The sequence below is a fragment of the Ochotona princeps genome, chromosome 8 (genome assembly GCF_030435755.1).
Source record: "Ochotona princeps isolate mOchPri1 chromosome 8, mOchPri1.hap1, whole genome shotgun sequence".
Taxonomy (NCBI): domain Eukaryota; kingdom Metazoa; phylum Chordata; class Mammalia; order Lagomorpha; family Ochotonidae; genus Ochotona; species Ochotona princeps.
This window is the reverse complement of record NC_080839.1, coordinates 64,675,315-64,700,408: the sequence shown is the minus strand read 5'-3', so window position 1 is coordinate 64,700,408 and position 25,094 is coordinate 64,675,315. Positions and strand designations below refer to the sequence as shown.

At 41.3% G+C, this 25,094-nt stretch overlaps 1 protein-coding gene across 2 annotated transcripts in view; it reads right to left on the bottom strand.

The window, feature by feature from the left end:
- The window catches only part of ASXL2 (ASXL transcriptional regulator 2), a 138,051-nt gene that overhangs the window by 50,300 nt on the left and 62,657 nt on the right, over window positions 1–25,094 (bottom strand). For both annotated transcript variants that reach the window (XM_058668183.1, XM_058668184.1), the window contains exons 3-4: window positions 7,282–7,390; window positions 3,411–3,561 (exon numbers count right to left, since the gene is read on the bottom strand). In XM_058668183.1, coding sequence (XP_058524166.1) covers window positions 3,411–3,561; window positions 7,282–7,390 — 260 coding nt within the window. The remainder of the gene's footprint in view (window positions 1–3,410; window positions 3,562–7,281; window positions 7,391–25,094) is intronic.

Below are 25,094 nucleotides of genomic sequence, written 5' to 3'. Positions count from 1 at the left end.
CATCGGATTGGCGCGTACTGGCCCGTTGCGGCTCACTTGGGGAGTGAAACATCGGATGGAAGGTCTTCCTCTCTGTCTCTCCTCCTCTCTGTATATCCGGCTTTCCAATAACAATAAAATCTTAAAAAAAAAAAAGAGAGAGATGGGGCTCGAGACATAACTGACCCAGCAATTGCAACTACCAGTGTGTGCGAAGGCTGATGAGTGTAACGAACTGAGTCAGACCCCATACTGGAAAGCACACACACGGGGTCAGGTGTGGGACCACTTCAGATGAGGTTTCTTTGGGTTTCCCCCCAACTGAGACACTGGACTCAGAACTCCAACCATGGGTTATAGGTTCAGGATTGGTGGACTGTTTGTAGAGTGCATGTGTCAGAACCTGACCTTCTCAGTGGATAAGACGGAGCAGTGGATAGCATGCCCAGATGCATATGGAAGATATGGCAGTCCATTGAAGAGGACATCTCATACTATAATAAAGAAAGGAGAACAGAAAAAATTGGACAGCTACCCCAGCCAGATGTTGACAGCAAATATCTGCGCAAGGTAGACTGTATCAGACAATCGACCTCATCCTTGGATTGGTAAGATTGACAGCATTTCAGAACTATCAAAATCACTTAAGCAGAACCCTTGGAACATGCTCTACATTGGGGACCCTGGGATGGTATTGGGTGGCCATTCCCTATCCCAGGGTACTGAAGTGGTTGGAAAGCTGGGTATGGCTTCTACCCTTACCTCTCCCCTTACCTCAGATACACATGAGGAAGAGGTAGAAAATTTGGAATCAATGGTCTCACCGACTTTTCCCTAATCCTCAACCCTTACCACACTGATCAACCATGTAAACATCATTAAAAAATTATTTTTTAAAAAGGACGGGGGCTGACATTGTGAAGTTCCAGGTTAAAAGTAACTGCCTGAGAAGGAGGCATTCCATATTGGTGCCAGGTTGAGTCCTGGCTGTTCCACTTGTGATCTAGCTCTCTGTTTATGCCTGGGAAAGCAGCAGATGATAACCTGAGTTCTTGGGCCCCGTACTCACGTTGGAGAACCAGAAACTTCTGGCTCTCAGCTTAAGCCTGACCCAGTGCTGGCAATTAGGGCAGGAAACAAGAAGATAGAAGATTGATCCCTCTCTCAATCTCTTTCTCTTCCAGAATAAATAAATAAATCTTACTAAAAACAAAAAAGTTAACAGGATATTCAAACCAGGGAACTACTTTCCTTTGGTATATCACTATATCGGTTTTTGTAAGAAATCACAGCTTAAAATCTGCCTAGCCATGTACAGCTAAATCATAAATATTTGGACAAAAAATTTTGGGCTCTTCAAACAAATTCAGAGAAGAACATAAAGAAGCATTAGCAGGAATGGGTAATTAATTACATGCCCTTAACTGGGAAACCCATTCCAGTGAAGCTGTGACAAACACATTAACTTTGTAAAGAATGGTTTCTGGCTAAGCCATGAAGCAAACACCAAACAAGATGAGAATAAAAATCAGCAGAACAAACTTAATATTGGTTAGTACAAAAGCAAGCATCCTTTTCCTAGTAAGGAGACAACTATTAACACAATAAATGTTCTAAGTTTAGAAGAGAGTACTAGACACACAAGTAACATACCAACATCTTAAAAAAGTCCGTGAATGGTCAAGAGTATTGACCAAACCCAGGTACAATTTAGAGTGTTATTCACTAATCCCAGTGGCCCCTCTTCCCACCCAACTCCCTGCTTGTGGCCTGGGAATGCAACTGAGGACAGCCCAAAGCCATGGGACCCTGCATCTGCGTGGGAAACCCAAAAGAGGCTCCAGGTTCCTGGCTTCGGATCAGCTCAGCTCCGGCCGTTGCAGCCACTTGGAGAGTAAATCAGCAGATGGAAGCTCTTCCTCCTCTCTATATATCCGACTTTCTGCATATTTCACTTTCCAATAAAACAGAATAAATCTTTAAAAAAAAAAAATCTATCACAGACCTAAAAACAAGACAAATCTAAACCTCCTAGAAGGTAAAGCAGGAAAAAGCCTTCACAACACCAAAGATACAACCCAGTTTATAAAATAGACTTGCTAAAATTCAGAATTTCTGCTATATGAAACGGAAACTGCCAAGAAAGTAAGAGAACAAACCATAAATTTGGAGAATTGAAAAAAAAAAAAACCTAATGATGTAAACTGACAATAACGAATATTATCCAAAATATACAAAGAACTCATAAAGCTCAACAATTAAGAAATGGCTTGATTTGCAACGAGCTAAAGACCTGAACAGACATCTCACCACAGAACATACAGTGTACGGAAAGATGCTTCACAATTCATGTTTTCCAGAAAACACAAATGAAAACGGTGATATATCTGTTAGATCAGCTGGATTCCAAAACACTAACACAGCAAAGCTGCAAATACAGAATGAAGCAACTCTTGCTCATTGTTGGTGCGAATGAAAAACGGCACAGCTACTTTGAAAACAGTTCGGCAGTTTCTTACAAAACACTAAACACACTCATACCATATGATCCAGCAATCACACTCCTTGATATTCACTCACAAAAAATGCACACAGATGTTCAGAAAAAATTTATTCATAACTGCCAAAACTGTGAAAAACCAAAATGCCTTTTATTGTGTGAAAATACTGTGTTACATGCAGATGATGGAATGCTAGTCCGTGCTACAAAGAAATGAGCTATCAAGTCATGAAAAAGACATAGAGCAATCTAAAATATACATTACTACAAAAAAGCCACTCTTAAAATGTTCCAACAATATGACATTCTGCAAAAGGAAAAACTGTAGAGGCAGTGAAAAGAGCAATGGCTGCCAGGTGTTAAAAGGAAGGGAGAGATGAACAGCTGGAACACAAAGGATTCTAGGGCAATGAAACCATTCTGTGTGAAATTACAGTGGACAGACATGGAACACATGTCACTGTATATTATACATTTGTCCAAACCCACAGAACATAAATACTAAGTAAACCTAATCTAAACTGTGGGCTTTTAGCGATCACAGTCTCTCAGTGTAGGCTCATCACTTGGAACAAACACCGCTCTGATGGGGGACTCTTGAGGGTAGCGAGGCAGAGGGTACATGGAAAATAAAATCTCTGCACCTTCTGTTCAGTTTTGGGGTGACATAAATCGCTCTTAAAAAGATATCATTCTTTAAAACTCCTTGGTCACATTAGCCATACTTCAAGTGTTTAAAAAGACTATGTAGCTAATGGCTACTGTGCTGTGCTGGACAATATAAATATACACATTTCCACCACTGCACAGTATAGATTCAGAAGGCAAAGGAAAGGGACTGACTAACCTTGGGTCTGGGAAACAGGAACCACTAACAAGGGCATTGGTCACACAGCAATCAGGGCTTCATTCAAACATGAGGTGGCTTTACCTTTCCTTTTCCACCTGCTCTTTTTCCCCTCCTTGTTGCTGCCACCATCACTGCTGCTGCTGCTATTCTCAGAACTCTGCGAGTCAGACTGCCCATCACTGCTTTCTTCTGAGCCTTCTGAAAGCTCTTTGACCCCATCCGGCACATCTTTCTGCAAACGGAGGCATCCAGTTAGGATTCATCATCACCATTTCAGCAAACAGGAGTTCAATTTTCAATAGTCAACGTTGCAACGTAATTGTACTGATTAACTTTCAGCATGATCAGATTCAGGAACAAAACCAGCAATAAGACTCAGTAACAGACCTAGCAATATTTACTGAATTCTTGTCACTTCTGTTTTTGGGTTAGATAAACTGATGTTTCAAAGATAAAAATATATACAATATTCAGAGAGGAGTACAAAAAACAGACTTAAATTAGCAAAAGTTGGGTATATGAAAATCCAGCAAGGTGATGACATGTTCAGGACACTTAAAAAATATATATACTGATTTAATCAGACATGTTATATGTCTGTGAGCGTAAGTACCATTGCATATTCTGAATTCAACTGGATGAACATACTGCTATATAAAAGATAGTATATTACTTTAATTAGTTCCTAAATATTGGTTAGTATGTAACAAGGATCAAATTGAAATCATTGCTTTTTTTTCAAAATCATGAATCTCTGGTTTCTATACTTAAGTTAATGGGAATATTAATCAAAAAGGGTAATTCTGTCAGGTTTTTATTTGAAACTTGTAACAGCTTAGTTTCAAGATCAAAGAAAAGCAAAGAAGGTTTTCTGGTCTGTTCTTCCTAACTGTGCAGCCTTGTGGCTCACCTTTTCATGCCTCAGTTTCCCTGTCTCTAAGGTGAGGATAACAGGAACCATGTAAAATGGCCATTATGAAATAAAATGAGCTAATTAACATAAAATGCTAACATTTACAATAGTGTCTGGCATAAAACCTCAATAAAATATTAGCTACTATGTATTTGTGTAATACATAAAAAATATACATTTAAAGGCATTACTGAATGTTATTTCTAAGTTATGAAATAAAGGGTGGTTCTTCCCTTTATTAGTTCATTACCTACATATTTTTGTTTTTATATTCAGACTGAAAAACAACTCTGGCACAAAAAAAATACCAAGTGACATTAACAAAACAGAAAACATGGGCCCAGCAGAATAGCCTAGTGGCTAAATCCTCACCCTGCAAGCACCAGGATTCCATATGGGCACCGGTTTGCATCCCGGCTGCTCCACTTTCCCTCCAATCCCCTGCTTGTAGCCTGGGAAAGCAGTAGAGGACAGCCCAAAGCCTTGGGACCCCGCATCCACATAGGAGACCCAGAAGAAGCTCCTACCTCCTGGCTTTGGATTGGTTCAGCTCCGGCCATTGCTGCCACTTAGGGAGTGAGCCAGCAAATGGAGGATCTTTGCCTCTCCTTCTCTCTGTATATCTGCCTTTCCAATAAAAACAAATAAACCTAAACAACAACCAAAAAAGAAAGAGAAAGAAACATAGAAAACATGTGCAGCTTCTGGAATAGGAAAAGAGGGAGTGAAATGAACCTAAGACTTGAGGCATGAGCAGCTAATTCTGTAGGGGTCACAGGATTAAGAAAAGGTAAATATAGTTCAGGTATTTGTTAAAACTATAGGTCATATGTCTGCCAACCGATTCTTTAAAAGTTGCCTGGCATCTTAAAGTCTAGAAAACATGGGGTGTATATTGTATTCCCCTCTGAACTCAGAGTCATTGTCTTCCAAACAACCATAACCACTTTTTCCTCTGCATCATCCTTAAATCCATCTATTTGAATCATCCTCCTACACATGGATTTCACTGTGTAATTCAGAAAGACCTCTTCCACCAAACTGCTCCGTCAGGTTGTCAAAGGCATCCACTGAACACTTCCTAACATTTACTCTATCTTGACACCTTAACAAACAAGCCCCCATGTGGCTCATAACCTAACTTTCAAAATACATTCCGAATCCTTCTGTGTCTTTAGGCTTAAGACAGTACCCCAGAAGGCCCTTCCTCCTATTACTTATCTGTCAAAGCCCAGAGGACATACAAGAATACTAGCTGAATCCTTTTATTCAAAATCAACATTTACTCCTCTTCATTATCCCAGTACTTCACAGAACAGTGCTTTGTGAGTACACAAGTCTCTTAGCAGCTATAGCATAAACCTCAAGAGATCCACAGCTGATCCTTCCTTACAGGTGCCATGATTTTAGCCTGGGTGTGGATTCAGGACATGATAAATACACATTCGGTCTCTGACTATGGTTCCTGAAGAGAGAGGAAAACTTCTAAAACCTTTGTACTTTGCTGAGCAATAGCAGCATTAGGACAATCTCATGTCCTGATACTTGGTCCTTCATCTAGGAGCTCCCAAATCTCGAGAAGCTTTGTTGGCCCTACTTTATGGGACTGAGCCCTCAATCTCTGGGACCTGCCACCCCCTCCGGGGAGAGTTTCAAGAGATGAGATGAACTTGAGGACCCCCAGTGGGTGCCTGCTGGAGGGAATGCTTGGTGTGCAGGAAGAAACTCCTACACATCTAGAGGTAAAGTGCAGTACCTCAACAAAAACACTTCGGCTTTTTTCCTACAACTATTAACACAGGAGGTACTTAATGAGTATTTTTTAAAAAACAATATGGAAGGCCTAGAACAGTTAAAATCGAACCCAAATGTAGAAAGCACCATGTAGAAATTAAGCCCTATTAACCTCAGAAAGTTTAACAAACTACAAAAAGGAGGTGCTCTACAGAGGTCAGATCTTTTGACTGTTGGCAGGCCGCATACAGCCATGGGGCACAGTGATGACAAGAGCTAAGAGTTAAAAAGGCAGCAAGGACAGAGTGCCACATTGGCAAAGAACATGGACAAAGTCCCTGCCCACTGAGCATTCGTACTCCAGCTGATGATCAATGTCCTCTAGCTTGAGGGGGTATAATCTCTACTTTAAGGGTGATCATGAACAGAGTCTGGCTGACCCGAAAAATGTTTCAGGTGCAGCCACAAGGATTCAGTCAGCCCAATGAAGCCGAGTCAGAATTGCGTGAGAGCCTCCTCCTTTAGCTCCTGCAATACTTTCTATCCTACTGGGAGTTGGCAGAGTGGGGATAAAGAGTGAAATTGTGTATGACAGGAAGAAGGCTCAACTAAGAATGAAACCAATTCAACTAAGAATGAGGCCAATTCTCAAGGCATCATTTAAGTTCCTCTATCCAGCCTGGGCTTCCCTAGAACTTTCAGTTATGTGGGCAAATAAATCCTGTGTTCTGTTCAGGCTGACTTTGTTTTCCTGTTTGTAACTGAGACGTCATTGACAATTAATGGTCCCTTCTCAACACAGGGTAGAAAGAATATGGGCTTAGGGAATGAGACAGATTTGAGTTTCTATCCTGGCTGACACTATATGGTCAGCATTAGGCAAGAAAATAGTCTCCTAAACATTGTCTTTCACTATTTAAAAAAAAAAAAAAGACCTGTTATCCAGAGTGGAGAAGTAAATGAGAAAGTGATCCGCAGCCTTTACTGTGGTATATACCACAGTGACTGTGGCTATTCAAATGCTGTAAGGCTCTTATAAAGATACTGTCAATAATTTTTGTTTCATCCTTTAAAGATAAAATCATAAAAATAAAAGAAAGTTACTCCTCTGATCTATTTATATAGCTTTAAAAAAAACAGTTAAAAAATACATATAGGGGACAAGGTTGAAAAATACTAATTCTTCCTGAAAATAAGTTTTAGAAGAACAGAGCTCCACCTCAATTAATTAAATATTACTTATGAATGGTCATTTCCTGTTTTTTTTTTTTTTCTTTTTCAATGATTTGCCAACAACATATTTACCTTCAAAGTATACACTCCCATTCTACCTGGCACCTTATAAAAGATGCCCTCTTCACCCCGGGAGTTGGTGTGCAGCATTGCATTCAGGCATGCAAGAGGGGATGTCCCACTGCAAAACAAAATAATAATATGATGATGAAGATACAATGATTACTTTCTTCTCCCAAATACCAGTTAACATTCACTCAAAATTAATTGGTAAATAACACTTCATTGATTTATATGTTTTATAAACTAACAAAAGAGGAAAAAATATATCATTCTTTGATCACGATCTAGCATTTACCATTTAACGCTAGAAAAATACAGAAATGGGGCTAGCGTTGTGAGGTAGCAGGTTAAGCATCTTAGAAGGGTACATGTTTGACAGTCCCAGCTGCTCCACTTCCGACACAGCTTGCTATTAATGCACCTGGGAAAGTAGCAGGTGATGGCCTAAGTATGTGGGCCCCCACCGCACCAATATGGAGACCTAGATGAAGCGAGGGCCTCATCCAGTCCCAGTGACTGTGGTCATTCAAGGAGTACACCGGCAAACTAAAGATCTCTCTCCTCTATAACTCTGCCCTTAAAATAAAGCATATGTTTAAAAAAAAAAAATACAGAAGCATCACAAGTACGTTCTAAAAGCAATGTTTTACTTAGCATTAGCTTTACAAATGAAAAAGTCAACAGAGAAAGAAAAGATCAAAGATTCAAAAAAACAATATTTGTCCTCTTGCATACTAGTCCCCAAGACTAAATATGATACAGACATGCCAGGCCATGATGGGCTGCAGTGCCCACTGGCACATGTATGGCCTGCAGTGCAGGCCAAGCCAGGTTAGACTGTAACACCTGCCAGTTCACATGTGGGGTTGGAGCAGGCCAGGCCAAGCTAGGCTACTGCAACTGCCGGCAAATGCTGAGACTCCAATCACAGCCAGAGGGAAAATCACAATCTACATAGCCCGACCTTGCAGTGTATGTGTCAGCTGCTGATGCCTGTGTAATGGACAGCACGCCCAGATGCACACAAGCAACACGACAGCTGGCTCATCTGAGGGAAGATGCCAAGTGCCTTGTCAGATGTATGGACCACTCTCCTGGTCAGGCTTTGCAACACATTCCCGGGCCTGTGAATACACACTGAGGTGCTCTTGATCACCCAACAGACTCTTGAAAAGATTTTCTCAACCCTGGTGCGATGATGCTGATGATGTTTCAGAACTACCAAAACAACAAGAGCCTCAGAACACTCTTCCCCACATCAGGGGCCTCTAAAGCACCATCAAACAACACTCCCCCAAGCCCCCGGTGCTGATGTATTTTGACCCAAGAAGTGGCTGCCTTCTCTTCCCTCCCTGCAGAAACAAGAGAAAAAAAAAAAAAGAAACATTTGTCCTACCCCTTTCCTCTATGTCTCGACCCTTGCCACCCTAATCAGAGGCCATGTGGGCATCTTGTTTCACGAACATGCAGATACACATTTATGTATTGTACACATCATCAAGTCAAACCGGTAACTACATGGTGTCTTTGACAATCTGCTCCTCCATCCTCAGTCTGGTGGTGTTCCTGTGTTTCATAGTGAGTCAGCTCATCCTCACTCCATCTATTCTTTTCTCTGAAACTACAGTAAGACTTAAAAACAAATCTGATAGTATTACCTCCTGCTTAACTTATAAGTCACTCATAATATCAATGTTCTTTAATTAAAGATTTATTTTTATTATAAAGTCAGATTTATAGAGAGAAGCAGAGACAGAGAGAAAGATCTTCCATCTGCTGGTTCACTCCTCAAGTAGCCACAACAGTCAATGCTGAGAAAACCTGAAGTCAGGAGCCAGAAGCTTCTTCCAGGTCTCCCACACGAGTATAGGGTCCCAAGCATTTGGGCCATCTTCTACTGTTTTCTTAGGCCACAGGCAGGGAGCTGAATGGCAAATGGAGCAGCCAGGACTTGAACTAATGCCCACATGGGATCCTAGTGCGTGTGCAACATGAAGACTTTAGCTGTTACGCTATCACGCCGTGTACTATCATAACATTCTTAAGGTATGGTTCTGGGGGTAGGGGGCTGGTGCGGTAGCCTAGTGGCAAAAGTCTTCGCCTTGCATGTACCGGGATCCCATATGGGTGCCAGTTCAAATCCCAGCAGCTCCGCTTCCCATCCAGCTCCCTGCTTGTGGCCTGGGAAAGCAGTCGAGGACAGCCCAAGGCCTTAGGACCCTGCACCCACATGGGAGACTCGTAGGAAGCTCCTGGCTCCTGGGTTCAGATCAGCTGTCTTGCCATTGCCACTTGGGGAGAGAATCATCGGACAGCAGATCTTTCTCTTTTGTCTCACCTCCTCTTTGCATGTCTGACTTTCCAATAAAATAAATAAATCTTAAAAAAAAAAAGATACAATTCAAGATGATCAGCATGATCTGTCCTTGATCACTGTCCTACCCACTCTCCTCGGCTCCAGCAGTCTGTCCATCTGTAACTTACAGTTCCTCTGACTGATGCTTCTGTTGGCAATGATAACTCTTACTTGTTTTTCTTGTAAACTCCAACTCTCTCCAGATTTTTCTTCCATATCTTTTGCTTATAGAAGCCACTTTTCTAAAACACCTATAATTTATACTTAGAAACATTGCAAGAAAAATATTTAGTCTAACATCTGATGCCATAATGGGCTGGCCAGTGTCAATGGCAAGCAATCTTATTTAAAGTCTCTAGGAAGCATTTTTTTTCCCTTCTATGTCTGAACCTGAAAACATCCAGCTCCCCAGCCTGCTAGCAACCAGCCTGCAATCACGATGGATGAGTCAGCTGAGAATGGAACAAAAAATAAGGAAGCAAAACTGAGATACGGATGAAACTGCTGAAGCAACCGGATCACACTGTCTGCTTGTTTCACTTACATTAAATGATGAATTCTTCAATGTTTAAGTCAGTTTACATTGTGTTTCCTGTTATTTCAACTAAAAATATCCTGCCTGCTATAAAGCACCCCAATAAAACCACTGAAATTTATAGAGATGTGAAATGGAACATTCAAAGGTAATAAATCTCATGTTAACAAGAAAATACCACTTACTGAATTCCCAAAATACATTAAATGAAAATATATCCAAACATGTACAGATTATCCCAACAACTCATTCATCTTAATCTTTTTCCTAAATCTTGAACTTCAAGGATTAAGAAGAAAACCAAGTTGGATCTAGAAACAAAAAGCCAAGCAGAGTCATTGAGTTACTGTTCTGGATTCATCATCTATTCTGTTATGTGGACCTTACAGTACAAAAGAGAAAGTTAAACACAATTCCCTGCCACAGTGACACTGGGCTTGCCAAAGACTTTATTTGATCCATGAAATGACAGCCAACACGACAGAAGATGAAGCTAAAATGTGCTTCTAAAGGGCAGCACCATGGCTGAACCTCCACCTGCACTGCTGGCATCCCGTGTGGGCACTGGTTTAGGTACTGGCTGCTCTACTTCAGATGCAACTCCCTGCTTGTGTTCTGGGAAAGCAGTGGAAAATGGCTTAAGTACTTAAGGACTTGGGGCTTTGCACCCCCGTGAAATATCCAGGGGAGACTTTTGGCTCCTGGCTTTGGATTGGCTCAGCTCTGGCAACTGTAGCCTTTGAGGAGTAAACCAATGGATGGAAGATCTTTGTTTTTCTATTTCTCCTTCTCTCTGTAACTCTGCTGTTCAAATAAAACATCTTTAAAAAAAAGTGCTTGCATTGTTTTGGTTACATCTATGACTACCAGAGAGTAAGTCCCAACACTTCACAGAGAGAGCAATCCACAGCTTAGAGCCAAGTTGCCAGCTCCCTGCTTGTAGCATGGGAAAGAAGTTGAGGATGGCCCAAAACCTTGGGACTCTCTACCCACATAGGTAACCAGCAGGAAGCTCTTAGCTCCTGGCTATAGATAAGCTCAGTTCCCGCCACTGAGGACACCTGGGGAGTGAACCAGCAGATGGAAGATCTTTCTCTCTGATCTCCTTCTCTCTGTAAAATTTGCCTTTCCAATAAAAATAAAGCTTAAAAAAAAAAAAAAGAAAGAAAACAAAACTATTGGACAAAGATAGATTGAGAAACAAGAAGGTTTGGGTAATATCAAAGTATTTCTCCCTCCCTCCTGTAAGATTTTTATTAACTATGAACACAAAGGGGCAAAAGTTTTATCTTTACAATTGGAAAACCTTGGGTGGGTACTGTGGCACAGCACGTTAAGCCACCAGATGAGATGCTTGCATCCTATATCAGAATGCCAATTCCAGTATGAGCTTGCTTCTGAACCAGCTTTTCCCAAACGTCTCCTGGAAGGCAGCATATGATGTTTAAGTGCTTGGACCCCTACCACCTACATGGAAAATCCAGATGGAGTTACGTTTCCTGGGTTCACTGTGGTCCAGCCTGGCTGCTGCGAGCATTTGAAGAATGAACCAGATTGGAGATTTCTGCTTTTTTAATCTCTAATTCCATCTTTCAGGTAGATCAAAACATTTTAAAGGAAGCAGGTGGAAAATATTTGTAGTCATCACATAAACCAAGTGATCTAAATTACCTCACCAATACTGCAGGGAACTGAATTCCTGTATGTTTCACTATGATATAATAAAAAGAGACACATTAATTCTGTGACATTTCTACAAAATATGAACTGGAATATGATCTGGGAAAATATGAGATATAGCCAAATTAAGGCACAGTCCACACAATAGTTGGCCTACACGCTAGAAAAAAAAAAAGTCAAGGGGCCTGGCAACATGGCTCAACAGGCTATTCCTCCACACCCATGTGGGTGTGGGTTCTAGTCCTGGCTGTTCCACTTTCAATCCAGCTCTCTATTTAGGCCTAGAAAAGCAGCATAGATGGCCCAAGGTCCTGAGTCCCTGCACCCATGTGGGAGACCCATAATGAAGTTTTTGGCTCCTGGCTTCGGATTGGCTCAGCTCCAGCCATTGCAGTCGCTTGGGGAGTGAACCATTGGACGCAGGATCTTCCTCTCTGACTCTCCTCCTCTCTGTATATCCATCTTTCCAATAAAAATAAATAAATCTTTAAAAAAAATTTAAATCTTTTTAAAAAAGATTTATTTTTATATTTATATTGGAAAGGCAGACTTGCAGAAAGAAAGAAAGAGATAAAAGATCTTCCATCTGATTATTCAGTCTCCAAATGGCTGTAATGGCTGGAGCTGAGCCAATCCGAAGCCAGGAGCCAGGAGCTGTTCCAGGTCTCCCATGCGGGTGCAGGGTTCCAAGGCTTTAGGCTGTCCCTGACTGCTTTCCAAGGCCACAAGCAGGGAGCTGGATGGGACTAGAACCAGCAACCATGTAAGATCCTGGCACGTGCTAGGCGAGGACTTTAACCACTATGCTATCATGCCGGGCCCATAAATGTATCTTTAAGAAAAAATATCAAACCACGGGTAAGAGTTTGATGGAGTGGTCCAGCTGCTTCAAGTTCCAGCTTCCTACTGAATACGTGCTGGCTAAATGTTTACTGGTCGAGATGCCCAAATCTCAGAGTGGAGTAACTGAGTTTGATCCATGTTCCCAGCTTGCTCTCATGAGACAGTAGCTAGTGCATAAGTTCTTGCTACTCAAGTAGAAGACCTGAACTGCAGTCCTGGCTCCCAGCTTCAGCTGAGAACAGATGTCATGGTGGGTCATTTGAGCAATTTCAGTGTTGTCTCTATCTTACTAAAATGAAAGTAGTACAAAGAATTTTTTCTAATTTTTATAGAAGTCAATAATCAATAAATTACAAATTTAAGATTTAAAGTTAAACACTATGGATGACACGGACCAATGAAAATGAATGAAGTAGTGACAAATGCTACTATATAGGGTATTTTTGAAAGATAACAGAACTTCAAAAATTTGTGCGAAATGGAATTAGATATTTTACTGTAAAAAGAAATCTTTGAAAGCCATGCAATGTTTACACAATGAACATTTTCCCACAGCTTCTTGAGGACTTCATATAATTCTGTTTAGATGAATGTCCAGACATGCAACCTTCAAAAGAGACTGTAGACGAGAGGTTGGAGGCAGGGACCAGCATTATTAGCTACTGAGGAGTAGGAGTGACCCTACTGGAATGATATAACCATTTTAAAACTAGACTATGGGGCTGGTTGACAAAATAAACACAGGAAAGAGGGGTAAAGTGTATGGTAATGCAAAGAAGCTGGCTTGCTTTACCATTTCACTGAACACTTACAAAGTATCTGTCATGTTGCAAGCCAGTGGTTAGTGTGGCTGATACAGAACAGGAAGTGGAAGCTTCCTTAAGAAGCACACACTCACACATTATAATGTAAAAGTATCTCCCTCCTTCATTTTTTTTTTCTGGTGCACACTAAAATATCATTTAATTTATGACTAAGCCTAAGCTGGCTTTTTTGCTCTCAGAAATTTGAGGTAAACGGGTACAAGTTTACAATGTGAAATACAGAAACCACACTTGTGATTTTGTTATAAATTGAAGAAATGAACAAAAACAGAAACCCATATTTAGAACTTACATTTTCTGATCTATCACTAACACCCAATTTACAGAAAGAACTTGTTCAACATTAGTACAACAGCACTTGCAGCAAAACAATCACTCTTAATACTTCCCACTTTAGCATTTAAACAATAATCCAAGGTGAAAGTGGATTATTGTTTGGAAAGTGGATTATTGGCTGGAAGTTAGGCTGCTGACTGTCGGGAGCACTGCACGTGTGCCCTAAGATGGCGCTGAGACCTATCCTCCCTCCGGAGCTTGGTGGTACACAGGTTTCAGGAAGTGCCTTCTGATTGGCCTGTAGCTGCATGCTTAGCGCCTGTGCTACACGTGATCAGAGCCATGATTGGCGTGCCTGCCGTGTGCATCGGTGACCTTTAAGCTGATTGGACTAGGATTGTATTTAGCGGTGGGGGTTTCAGGAAGAAGGGGGCCAGGACAGGAAGACGGAGATGGAGACGGACGGACAGACTGAGACGGAGGACAGAGTATGACTGGGACGGACGGACGGACGGATGGACAGAAGACTAGGGGCGACAAGGAGACTGGGGAATGAAGCAGAGACAAACAGGAGGAAAAGGGAGAAGTCGAGTCGACCGGCTGGGAAACGGACTGGTTGGAAGAATAAAGTGCCTCAAGATATAGAACCTGGAGTGTCGGGTGAATTCTTCTGCGGGACGGAAGACCCCGACAGCTGACTAAGATACTGTGTCCCCTGTCAGATTCCTAGCCGACTCCAGCATTCAGGGACTGAACCATTGCTGTGTCCATCACAGGCTTGGCCTGGGTTGCCCACTCCAGCCTTCAGCCTGGCTCAGTCCCAGCCCTTTGGACACTGGGAGGCCAACAAGTGGATAGATGTCTCTTTTGCTCTGTTGTTTGCTCCGCCTGATTTTTTCACTGAAAGTCTAGACACTTTAATTATTATTTTTCTTCCTTTTTAGTTTCTTTCTAGGTCTTGAAGACACAGTTGAAAATGGGAAGTTTGAAATACAGTACTAGGTATACAGGCAACATTAACTGTCAGTAAAAATTAAAATCAACTGTTCAGGGCTTACTTAATTTTGTCTATAGGTCTCCTCATTTCAAAGGCCTTTCAAATAACCTTCAATAATTTACTTGCAGAATTGGTGCTGTGGGATGGTGGGCAAAGCTGCCATCTGTGGTGCTAGCATTCCATAAAGGTGACAGATCGAGTTCCAGCTGCTCTACTTCTAATTCAGTTTCCTGCTAATGTGCCTGGGTAAACAGTAAAGGATGATTCAAATTCTTGACCCCTCTGCACACACTGGGGAGACCTGGAACAAGCTCCTGGCTCCTGGATTTTGACTTCCCAGCCTGGTTGTTGTAGCCTTGGCAGACTGCCATAGACAATTTACAATAAATAGCTTCACTGTCTGGAATCTTGAGTTCACAGACTGCTCGCTCCAGAGACTAAGGTCAAAGCTTGCAGGCAAGGATATGCAGGTGGACAACATATGGGACCAAGGTCAAGGTCTGCGGGTGAGTATACACAATTGGGCAATGGCCCAAGGGCACAGAATTGTATATTTTAAAAATATCCTCAGGTCTGGAGGCCTAGTGGCTAAAGTCCTTGTCTTGGAAGCACTGGGATCCCATATGGGTCCATATGGGTGCTGTTGATTCATGTCCTGGCTGCTCCACTTCCCTTCCAGCTCCCTGCTTGTGGCCTGGGAAAGCAGTACAGGATAGCCTAAAGCCTGGGGACCCTGCACCAGGGTGGGAAATCCAGAGGAGACTCCTGGCTTCGGAATGGCTCAGCCCCAGTTGTTGCAGTCCCTTGGGGAGTGAATCGGTGACAAAAGAACTTTCTGTCTTTCCTTCTCTCTGTAAATCTGCCTTTCCAATAATAAATAAATAAACCTTTAAAAAAAAAAAGAATATTCTTCAACCTGGAACATCACCAAACTGTGGAACTTTTATTTTAAAACAGCATTGACGGGCCCGGCGCGGTGGCGTAGTGGTTAAGGTCCTCGCCTTACACGCACCCTGGATCCCATATGGGCACCGGTTCTAATTCCGGCGGCCCAGCTTCCCATCCAGCTCTGCTTGTGGCCTGGGAAGGCAGTCAAGGGCGGCCCAAAGCCTTGGGACCCTGCACCTGCCTGGGAGACCCAGAAGAGGCTCCTGGCTTCAGATTGGCTCAACTCCAGCCGTTGCGGCCACTTGGGGAGTGAATCCTCAGAAGGAGGATCTTCCTCTCTGTCTCCTCTCTGTATATCCGCCTTTCCAATAAAACTAAAATAAATCTCAAAAAAAAAAAAAAAAAAAAAAAAAAAAAAAAAAACAGCATTGAAAACCTCAGAAAGTATTTCCATATAAATTTGCATGTGAAAAACTACTCATGAATCCACCTGAAATATAGGTAACTACTTTGTATTCTACTTTTTACTTTGTAGAGCACTTTGTAACTACTTTGTACTCTACTTTTGTAGAGTAGCGCAAAATAACTAAATGTTTAGAATGTATTTTGATATAATACATCTTTCTGCAAGACTTTTAAAATTTCTCTAGAATATGTTGTGTGAATAAAGTAAAATGTTATCATGCATTTTAAAAAACCCACAATATTCTTCAGTCATTCATGCACTGACTTACATGTGTCAGTCACATTCTTGGTTCCTGGTCATCAAGCATTAGCTGATTACCACGAATATGAGGAACAGCTTTTAAAGACTAAACCACATCAATTCCTGTAAGTTCAATAAAAAGTAGATGTAGCGAGCCTGCAAGGTTGCCCTTCTTTCTTCTTTTCAGAGAAGATGGTTTCCCTCTGGCTGTCCGCTTTGACCTTCATCTACAGCTGTGTGTCTGCCTCTTTTCTAATTTTTTGATTGTGCACTGCCTCCCTTTTCCATTGTGTGCATGCCATGGGTTGGGGTAGCACCATGTGGGAAACAGAAAAGGAGTTCCAGGTCGACTGGCACGGTTATTGTGGCCATCTAGGGAATGAACCAGCAAATGAAGGACTTCGCTCTGAAACCTTTTCAAATACAGAAACAAATCTCTAAAAAATTTACTTCCACTACCTTCTTTTAAAAGGTAAAAACTAGACATCACTGGGGAATGAGTTAAAGTTCCAACTAGCAGCGAAAGTCAACTCACATGAGGACTAGTATCATTCCTGGCTGCTCAACTTCCAATTACGAGGTCCCTACTAAGGTTCCTGGAAAGGTAGCAGAGGATAGTCCAAGAGGCTGCTGCACCCATATGAGACACCTGCAAGAAGTTCTTGGTTCCTAACTCTGGCCATTGCAGCCATCTGGGGAGGGAACAGGAGATAGATGATCTCTCCAACCCCCTGCCTTCTCAAACTTTTTTTTTTTTTAAAGGTGGGGGGGAGTTAGACATATATGTTCCTATCCATTCCCTCTACTACAGGCAAATTTTCTATTATTTCCTTTTACTACAGCAATATAGTTATTTCACCATACACGAGCAACAAACCATGCTCTCTCTCTTGCTGTCTCTTTCTCTCTGACTCCCTCCCCTCAACTATACCTTCCAACTACACAAATAAAACTTTTTTAAGAGATTTTTTTTTTAATTGGAAAGTAAGATTTACAGAGAGAAGGAAAAACAGAAAGATTTTCCATCTGCTGATTCTACTCTCCCAAATGGCCACAACGGCCCGAGCTGAGCCAATCCGAAGCCAGGAGCCAAGCGTTTCTTCTGGGTCTCCCAGGCAGATGCAGGGTCCCGAGGCTTTATTCTCTACTGCTTTCCCAGGATACAAGCAGGGAGCTGGAAGGAACTGGAGCAACCAGTACATGAACCAGTGCCCATACATTATGGGATCCAGGTGCATGCAAGGCAAGGTTTTAGCCACTAGGCCAACAAATAATTTTGAAACAATAATAATATGTTCAAAAACCTGCATCAATTCCTTTGTATACAAAGGGCAAAAAGTTTAACAGAAATGAATATAATGAAAAACTACATGGGTGGATGCTTGAGGAACTGGATAAGACTGTCTATAATGCCTGCATCTTACAACGGAGGGCCTCATTTCAGTTCCCTTCTCTGGTTCCCACTCTAGCTTCCTGCTAATACATATAATGTAAGCGGGAGAGGAGTCACACAGCAGCAAGTGATAGCTCAGTTGCTTCGGTTCTTGCCACCACATGTGAGAACTAAATTAAGTTCTGATTTTAAGCATCTGGGGTATAAACCAGTGAATGAAAGACAGTTCTCCATATCTTTCAATAACATAATAAATAACGTTGAAAGTTCAGCTGGCACTGTAGCACTGCACTTTAAGTCACCACCTGTAGTGCCTTATGGGCACAGGTTCAAGACCCAGCTGAACCAGCTCCCTGGCAATGCACCTGAGAAAGCAGCAGGCAAATGCTTGGGCCCCTATGTGCATTTGACAGACCCAGAAGAAGCTCTAGGCTTCTAGCTTTAGCCTGGCCCAGACACCAGCTGTTGCAAATATCTGGGGAGTGAATCACTGGATGAAAGATTCTTTGTCTGGGCCTGGCGCGGTAGCCTAGTGGCTAAAGTCCTCACCTTGCATACACTGGGATCCCACATGGGTGCCAGTTCTGATCCCAGAGGCCCCACTTGCCACCCAGCTCTCTGCCTGTGGCCTGGGAAAGCAGCTGAGAATGGTCCAAAGCCTGAGAACCCTACATTAGTGTGGGAGACATGACCCAAGGAGGCGCCTGGCTCCTGGTCTCACATCGGTTCAGCTCCTGCCATTGCAGCCCCTTGGGGAGTTAACAAGCGGATGGAAGACCTTCCTCTCTGTTTCTAATTCTTTCTGTATATTTGAATTTGCAATGAAAGATACATAAATCTTAAAAAAAAAAAAAAAAAGATAAAATTGCACAGCATCACAGATACAGCCATGAGCCCCTGCCACTTTACACACATCTCACTATCTGTGAAATGGATGGGCTTCAGTTATGTCAAAAACAGTATTATATAACACTGTACTATAATTTTGTGCAACATTCCCACTGGGAGAATCTGTGAAGCTATTTCTTGCTCAATTTTTCTACCATGAACACTATAGTGGACACCTGTTGTTGTCTGGATAGTAAACATTTCTTATAGAAACAATGCTCAGTTTTGCTTTGGGGAAATAAATTCCAATCTATCAGAAATAGTGTTGATAAAACAGCCCATACAGATACCTTACTGTCCCTGGGCAGTGATCCAATCAAATTCACTCATGCTTGAATGTCACTTTGAGCAGAATAAACTAATTCATCCCTGCTGAAGTGCCCCAATGAAACTACCCATTAATTCCAGATTCCTTAAATCTGAAGCTGCCTTCATTCTTTTCATTTCAGAACCTGTTTCTTTCTTTTGAACCTGAGAAACCCTGTTTTCCTGAAATAAATCAAATTTTGCCTGGGTTAGTCACATTGGGTTCCTATTATTTGCACCTAAAAAAATTACTGTCAAACAAACCTAACACACAAAATATTTTCCTGCTTAAAAATTTTTTTTAATATGTTTACTGGAAAGGCAGATTTATAAGGAGAAACAGAAAGATCCTCTATCTGCTGGTTTACCCCCGAGATGGTGAAAATGGCCAGAGCTGAGCCAATCCAAAGCCAGGAGGCAGGAACCAGAAGCTTCTTCTGGGTCTCCCATGTGGGTGCAGGGTCCCAAGGTTTTGGGCCATCCTCCACTGCTTTCCCAGACTCAAGAAGGAAACTGGATGGGAAATAGGGCAGCTAGGCCATGCACTGGTTCTTACATGGGATCCTGGCATTTGTAGGTGGAGGATTAGTCAATGACATCATACACTTGCCCCTAAAATTTTTCATTCTATAATTTTTAAAATAATGTTTTTAGATTTATTTTTTAACGATACTAAATGTTTGTTTATTTTTTATTGCAAACTCAGATATACAGAGAGAAGAGACAGAGAGGAAGATATTCCGTCCGATGATTCATACCCCAAGTGGCTACAACGGCTGGTGCTACACTGATCTGAAGCCGGGAGCCCGAAGTCTCTTCCTGGTCTCCCTCATATGTGCAGGGTACCCAGGCTTCTGGACGACCCTGACTGCCTTTCCCTGGCCACAAGCAGAGAGTTGGATGGGAAGCAGAGCTGCCGGGATTAGAACCGACACCCATATGGAACCCTGACAGACTTTAGCCACTAGGCTACCACGCCGAGCCTTATATTTATTTATTTTTAATTAAAAAGCAGAGTTAAGAGGCAGAGATAAGTAGAGACAGAGAGGGATCTTCTACCTGCTGATTCACTCCCCAAATAGCTGCAAGAGAGAGAGGTGGGTCGGCCTGAAACCAGCAACCTGGAGTTTCTTTTGGGTCCCCCAGGTGGGCACAGGAGTCCAAACACTTGGGCCCATCTTCCTCTGTTGCTTTCACAAGTGCATTAGCAGGGAGATGGATTAGAAGTGGAGCAGTAGGAACTTGAACCAAAGTTCACATGGGATGCCAGCAACACAGGCTAGACTTGACGTGCAACATGATGCTGCTGGCCCCTAAACTGTGATTTTAACTTTGAAAGGCCGTAACTAAGCTTTCTTTCACAAACTTGATTTAAAAAATACACAGGTTCTTACATAAATAAACTATTATTAGTTATTAATACTGAATTAAGTTCAAATTCAGGGAAGTCAAAAGTTTGTAAATAGTGTATATATACCTTTTATCTTAAAAAAGACTAATGTATTTGCTAATTAACTTTTGTTTTTCCATAAGCTTTTTGAAGCTTCCTTATACATGCATATGGTCTCTACCCTCAAGTCTCAAAGGCAAGGAAGCTATCTGTAATACCCATAACTAGGGAACTACTGTAACAAAGGTTTATCTAAAATGTCATTCCAACAGACAAAAGCCAATCCATAACAGAATCCAGATTATGAACCAGGTCTATTATGGCCTGGTTTTGAATAACTCTTATTCTCTTAGAGAATTTACTAGTATTTTCTACATTTGGGTAGAGTATAACATAAATGTTCAATATCACAGCCATAAACCAAATGTTAACATAACCATTTCCAATCTGTTATATATATTTTTTAATTTTAATATATGTATAATTTTAAAAAATTTAATCTGAAGGGTACTAGGTATTCCAATGTACTAAGCCAAAATGATAAATCAGTAAACCTTAATATAGATGAGTTTCTAAAATTATGACCAAATTATGATTACAAAATACAAGAACAAAAGCACACATAATGAGTAAACATTACATAATAGCACTAATATTTAGTTTTAGATTTAGCTTTATGAAGCAAAAATCACACGCCGAAAATAAGCGCAACTTGTAAAAGAGTGCTTTAGTGTTTTACAATACGTTTTTAGAATAAAGTAATACTTCTTACCTTCTGGAATTGGAATGCACCCCAAGAAAATGAAAAGGAGAAGAAAAAAAAAAAGGAGAAGAAAAAAAAAAGATTGTAATTAGTCTTTATAAGGCACCAATAAGGCCAAAAAAATAAGCTGCCCCTTCCCCTCCCAGCAATACCTACAACCCTTTCAATCAGTCAACACACACCCACTTTTACATAAATCATTAATTTCTTCTTTAAAATTTATAGGTTGGTCCAGCATATAAGTCTTTTTAAAAGCATAAATTCAGTTAAATTGAGAAAAACTACTTTAGAAAACAGTTATAATACCTTAATATGTAACTGAGTAAAACAAGACTTCAGCTGTATTTTTAACATTATTCCCATGTATTTTAATTCCAAGGTGCCATCAGCTATGGACCTGACCTTTGTTAGTTTCCCTTTGATCCACAACTGTGCTCACTTTGAATCTGAGTAGCAATGGTAACAATCTTTTTCATCAAAACCATGTATTTTGTTTCTTTTTTGCACTATTAATTCTGCCTGGCATCCCTACCAGGTTTGTGCGCTTGAAAGCAGACCACAACTAAAGGTGGCCCACAATCTTCAATAAAAATAGTATCAATTTAATAAATAACGTTCTTCATTCTCAACTGAGTTTGTTCTAATGAAGTCACTGTCAAGCAACTCAACTTGATAATAACCAATCTACTCTGGAGATAAGCATTTCTGTGGAAAAGCGGTGGAGAACAATGACCCTATTGTTTTTGCTGTTTTTGCATGAGAAGAGGGGAGAATCAGGTGATCCGAATAGTTTTTCCAAACGAGAAGACCTGAAACAACCTTACCTATCATGAGAAAGAGATGACTTTGTTCATAAACCAAGGTGATAGTGCTAATCAGAAATGACTGTGAATCCTTCAATCTGGTAAATGTTTATCCAGTGTGCTCCTGGCTACATGGCTCTCAGTGTCCACAACCACAACCCTAAAGGAGCTCACCACAGACACTGCTTGACAGGGGAAACTGAAACACAAACTCCTTGCTAGGGAACAGTGTTGTGCTCTACAAAACAACACAGAGAAATCCACTTTAATCCAGGTTTTAAAAAATGTACTCAACTTGTCAGAAGCCAAATTATTAGACTGACTGAGGTTTTTATTTCAAATTCTTACAATAAGCAACAAATAATTAGGCAACTACTGACCTAATACTATTACATGTCAGCAAACATATGAGTTGGACTTAAAAAATAACATTGATTCATGAGGATAGCAGGTGTAACAGAAGTAAAGGCAGTATGACTTAAAGGCATGGCTGAGAACAATCACAAACAAAAGCAGTAAGCTTGGGTCTCTGGTCTCCCCTTCCTGTCTATACGACTCAGGCCAAATCTCCAAGGGCCTTACTTCTTCAAGAATAAATGAAACATAACTGTAATACCTAGTGAAATAATGGGAAAGAAATAGCAGAACGAGGAGAAAGGATGAAGAATACAACACTTTGGAGTAGTTATCACAGGCATCTGTTTGGAAGGAATGCTTGTTCAGATCATCTGCTTGTCCCCAAATCTGCCAAAACTGCCATAAAACTAGCACTAACACTCCTCTCAAGATCTTTTTCTTTCTTTTTAAATAATCCTTGACCTTTTCAGATCTGACACATATCATAATGAACTTAATTTAGAAGCCTAGGCAGTTGGTCATACCTGTTACATCAATCGTATCACAGTGTGGAAGATTCAAATTCACACCCCTCCAGAATCACTAATTATATGTAACGAATCCTTAGGGATCTTTTGTAAATGGCCTAATTCAGAAAAGGCTCAATTTCTGGATGATAAATTCATGAACAAAGAGTATTCTTAATTTCTTTTTCTATTCATGATTAGAAATACAACGGAAACTACAAAGAGAACAGGGTCCCAGAAACTTAACTATTCTCTTTCTTTCCCTAAACACTCTTTCTACAGTCAGAAGTCAAACACAAAATTCTACACAGGAGCAAGAAGGATAAGAAAACCCAATGCCTAAGAAACAAAGCACTTGAAGGCAACTGTTTTAGACTGTTTTAGAAGGCAGGTATCAAGTCCTTCACTTAATGTAGCTGGATCCCTGCCATCCACGTGGGAGATCCCACATTGAGTTCCAGGCTCCTGGCTTCAGTATGGCCCAGCCATAGCCACTACAGACAATTGGGAGAGAGGGGAACCCTGGGGATGGAAGCGCTCTCTCTCTCAAACCAACCAACCTACCTATCTACCTTTCTGTAATCATTCATTCTTGTCAACTGAAAAAAAAAATAGAATTGACTTGAACTTCTGGTACTGGTGAAGACAGAGCAATGTAATGACAGCCTAGCCTCCCCCATTCTTCACTAGTTCCCAACTAAAAACTCTGGGCCAAAATACAAAAAGCATCTCCCACACACACAACAAAGCTTATATGTAAAATGTTCCTAAAGCCATTACTGTTATCTAAAAAGTGTTTAGCCACCTAAATATCCATCAACAAAAGAACAGGTAAACACACTGTGGTATGTGCTTATGTGAATGAAAGAACATTCATAACAGGAGTGAAATGCTGATAAATGCTGTAACGTGAATGAACCTACAAATCATTACACCAGTCACAAAAGAGTAGAAAGTTTAGAAAGCAGAGAGAAAATAGGTGTCTAGAAAGAAGACAGAAAACAATCTCTTTCATACTTATTATGTAAGGCCTGAAAAATTCCGCAGTTATGCATATTGGAGACATTCACAACCAACATACAAAGGCTTTGGAAGCTAAGCCACTGCTCAAACTGCACACTGGAAATACAAACACAGAGAACAGACCCAAACAACAGAGTAGAGGCTCTGAAAACTGCACCAACAAGTAACTGAATCAATACCAGAAGATGCGCAACAACATGCAAGTTGAGAGCAACTTAGGTTGATGCCCACTTTCAAAAAAAGAAACCTTTAATCACAATTATTAATTAAAAAATAGAATCTAAGAGCATAATAAAAAAATGTCCAGAACATAATCTTTAGTTTCTAGAAAATAAACACTCAGGGTTAAGGCCAAGGCCAGTGCTGGTGATGTGATACAGTGGGAAGGTTGCCACCTATAATGCCAGCATCCCATATGGGCACCGATTTGTGTTTTGGGTGTTCTACTTCTGATCCAGCTCCAGGCTGATGTGCCTGGGACAAAGCATAAGATGGTCCAAATGTTTGCATCCATGTATTCACAAGGGAGACCTGAAAGAAGTTCATCTCAGCTCCAGCTACTGCAGCCACTTAGGGAGTGAACCAGCAGATGGAAAAATCCCTCTCTCAGTAACTTAGCCAAAAACACAACCTGAAAGGAAATCGAAAGAATGAGCAGTTCAGTGGTCTAATCCTCCAACTGCTGGTGCCATCATCCTATATGGGGACTGCTTCTCCTGACCACTCCATCTCCAACCCAAATCCCTACTTGTGGAAAAGCAGAGGAGGATGGCCCAAAGCCGTGGCACCCCATACCCACACGTGAAACCCAGAAGAAGCTCCTCGTTCCTGGCTTCAGACGAGCCCAGCTCCTGCCATTGCAGCCATTTGTGAAGTGAACCAGAGTATAAAAGATCTTTATCTCTCATTTTCAGGGTGAATCTGCCTCTCAAATTTAAAAAGAAAAAAAGGCTAAAAAACTGAAAACTACAGATGCAACCGGTTCAGTGAATGCTAAGCAGATTAAATTTGAAGAAACTGACAACTCAAATTAAACTCAAAGGACTGAAAAAACAGAGAAATACCTTGAGGGGGCCTTAGAAAGTAAAGGCACCACAGCCAGCATCAGCATCAGCATCACAAAAGGGGGCCTGCTCAAGTCCCAGCTGCTCCGCTTCCAACCTAACTCCCAGCTGAAGTGCCTGGGACAACAGCAAAGGACAACCCAAATGCCTGGGCCCCTGCACCCACAGGGAGACCCAGTGACCTAGGAGAAGCTCCAGGCTGCTGACTTCAGACAGACCTGAAC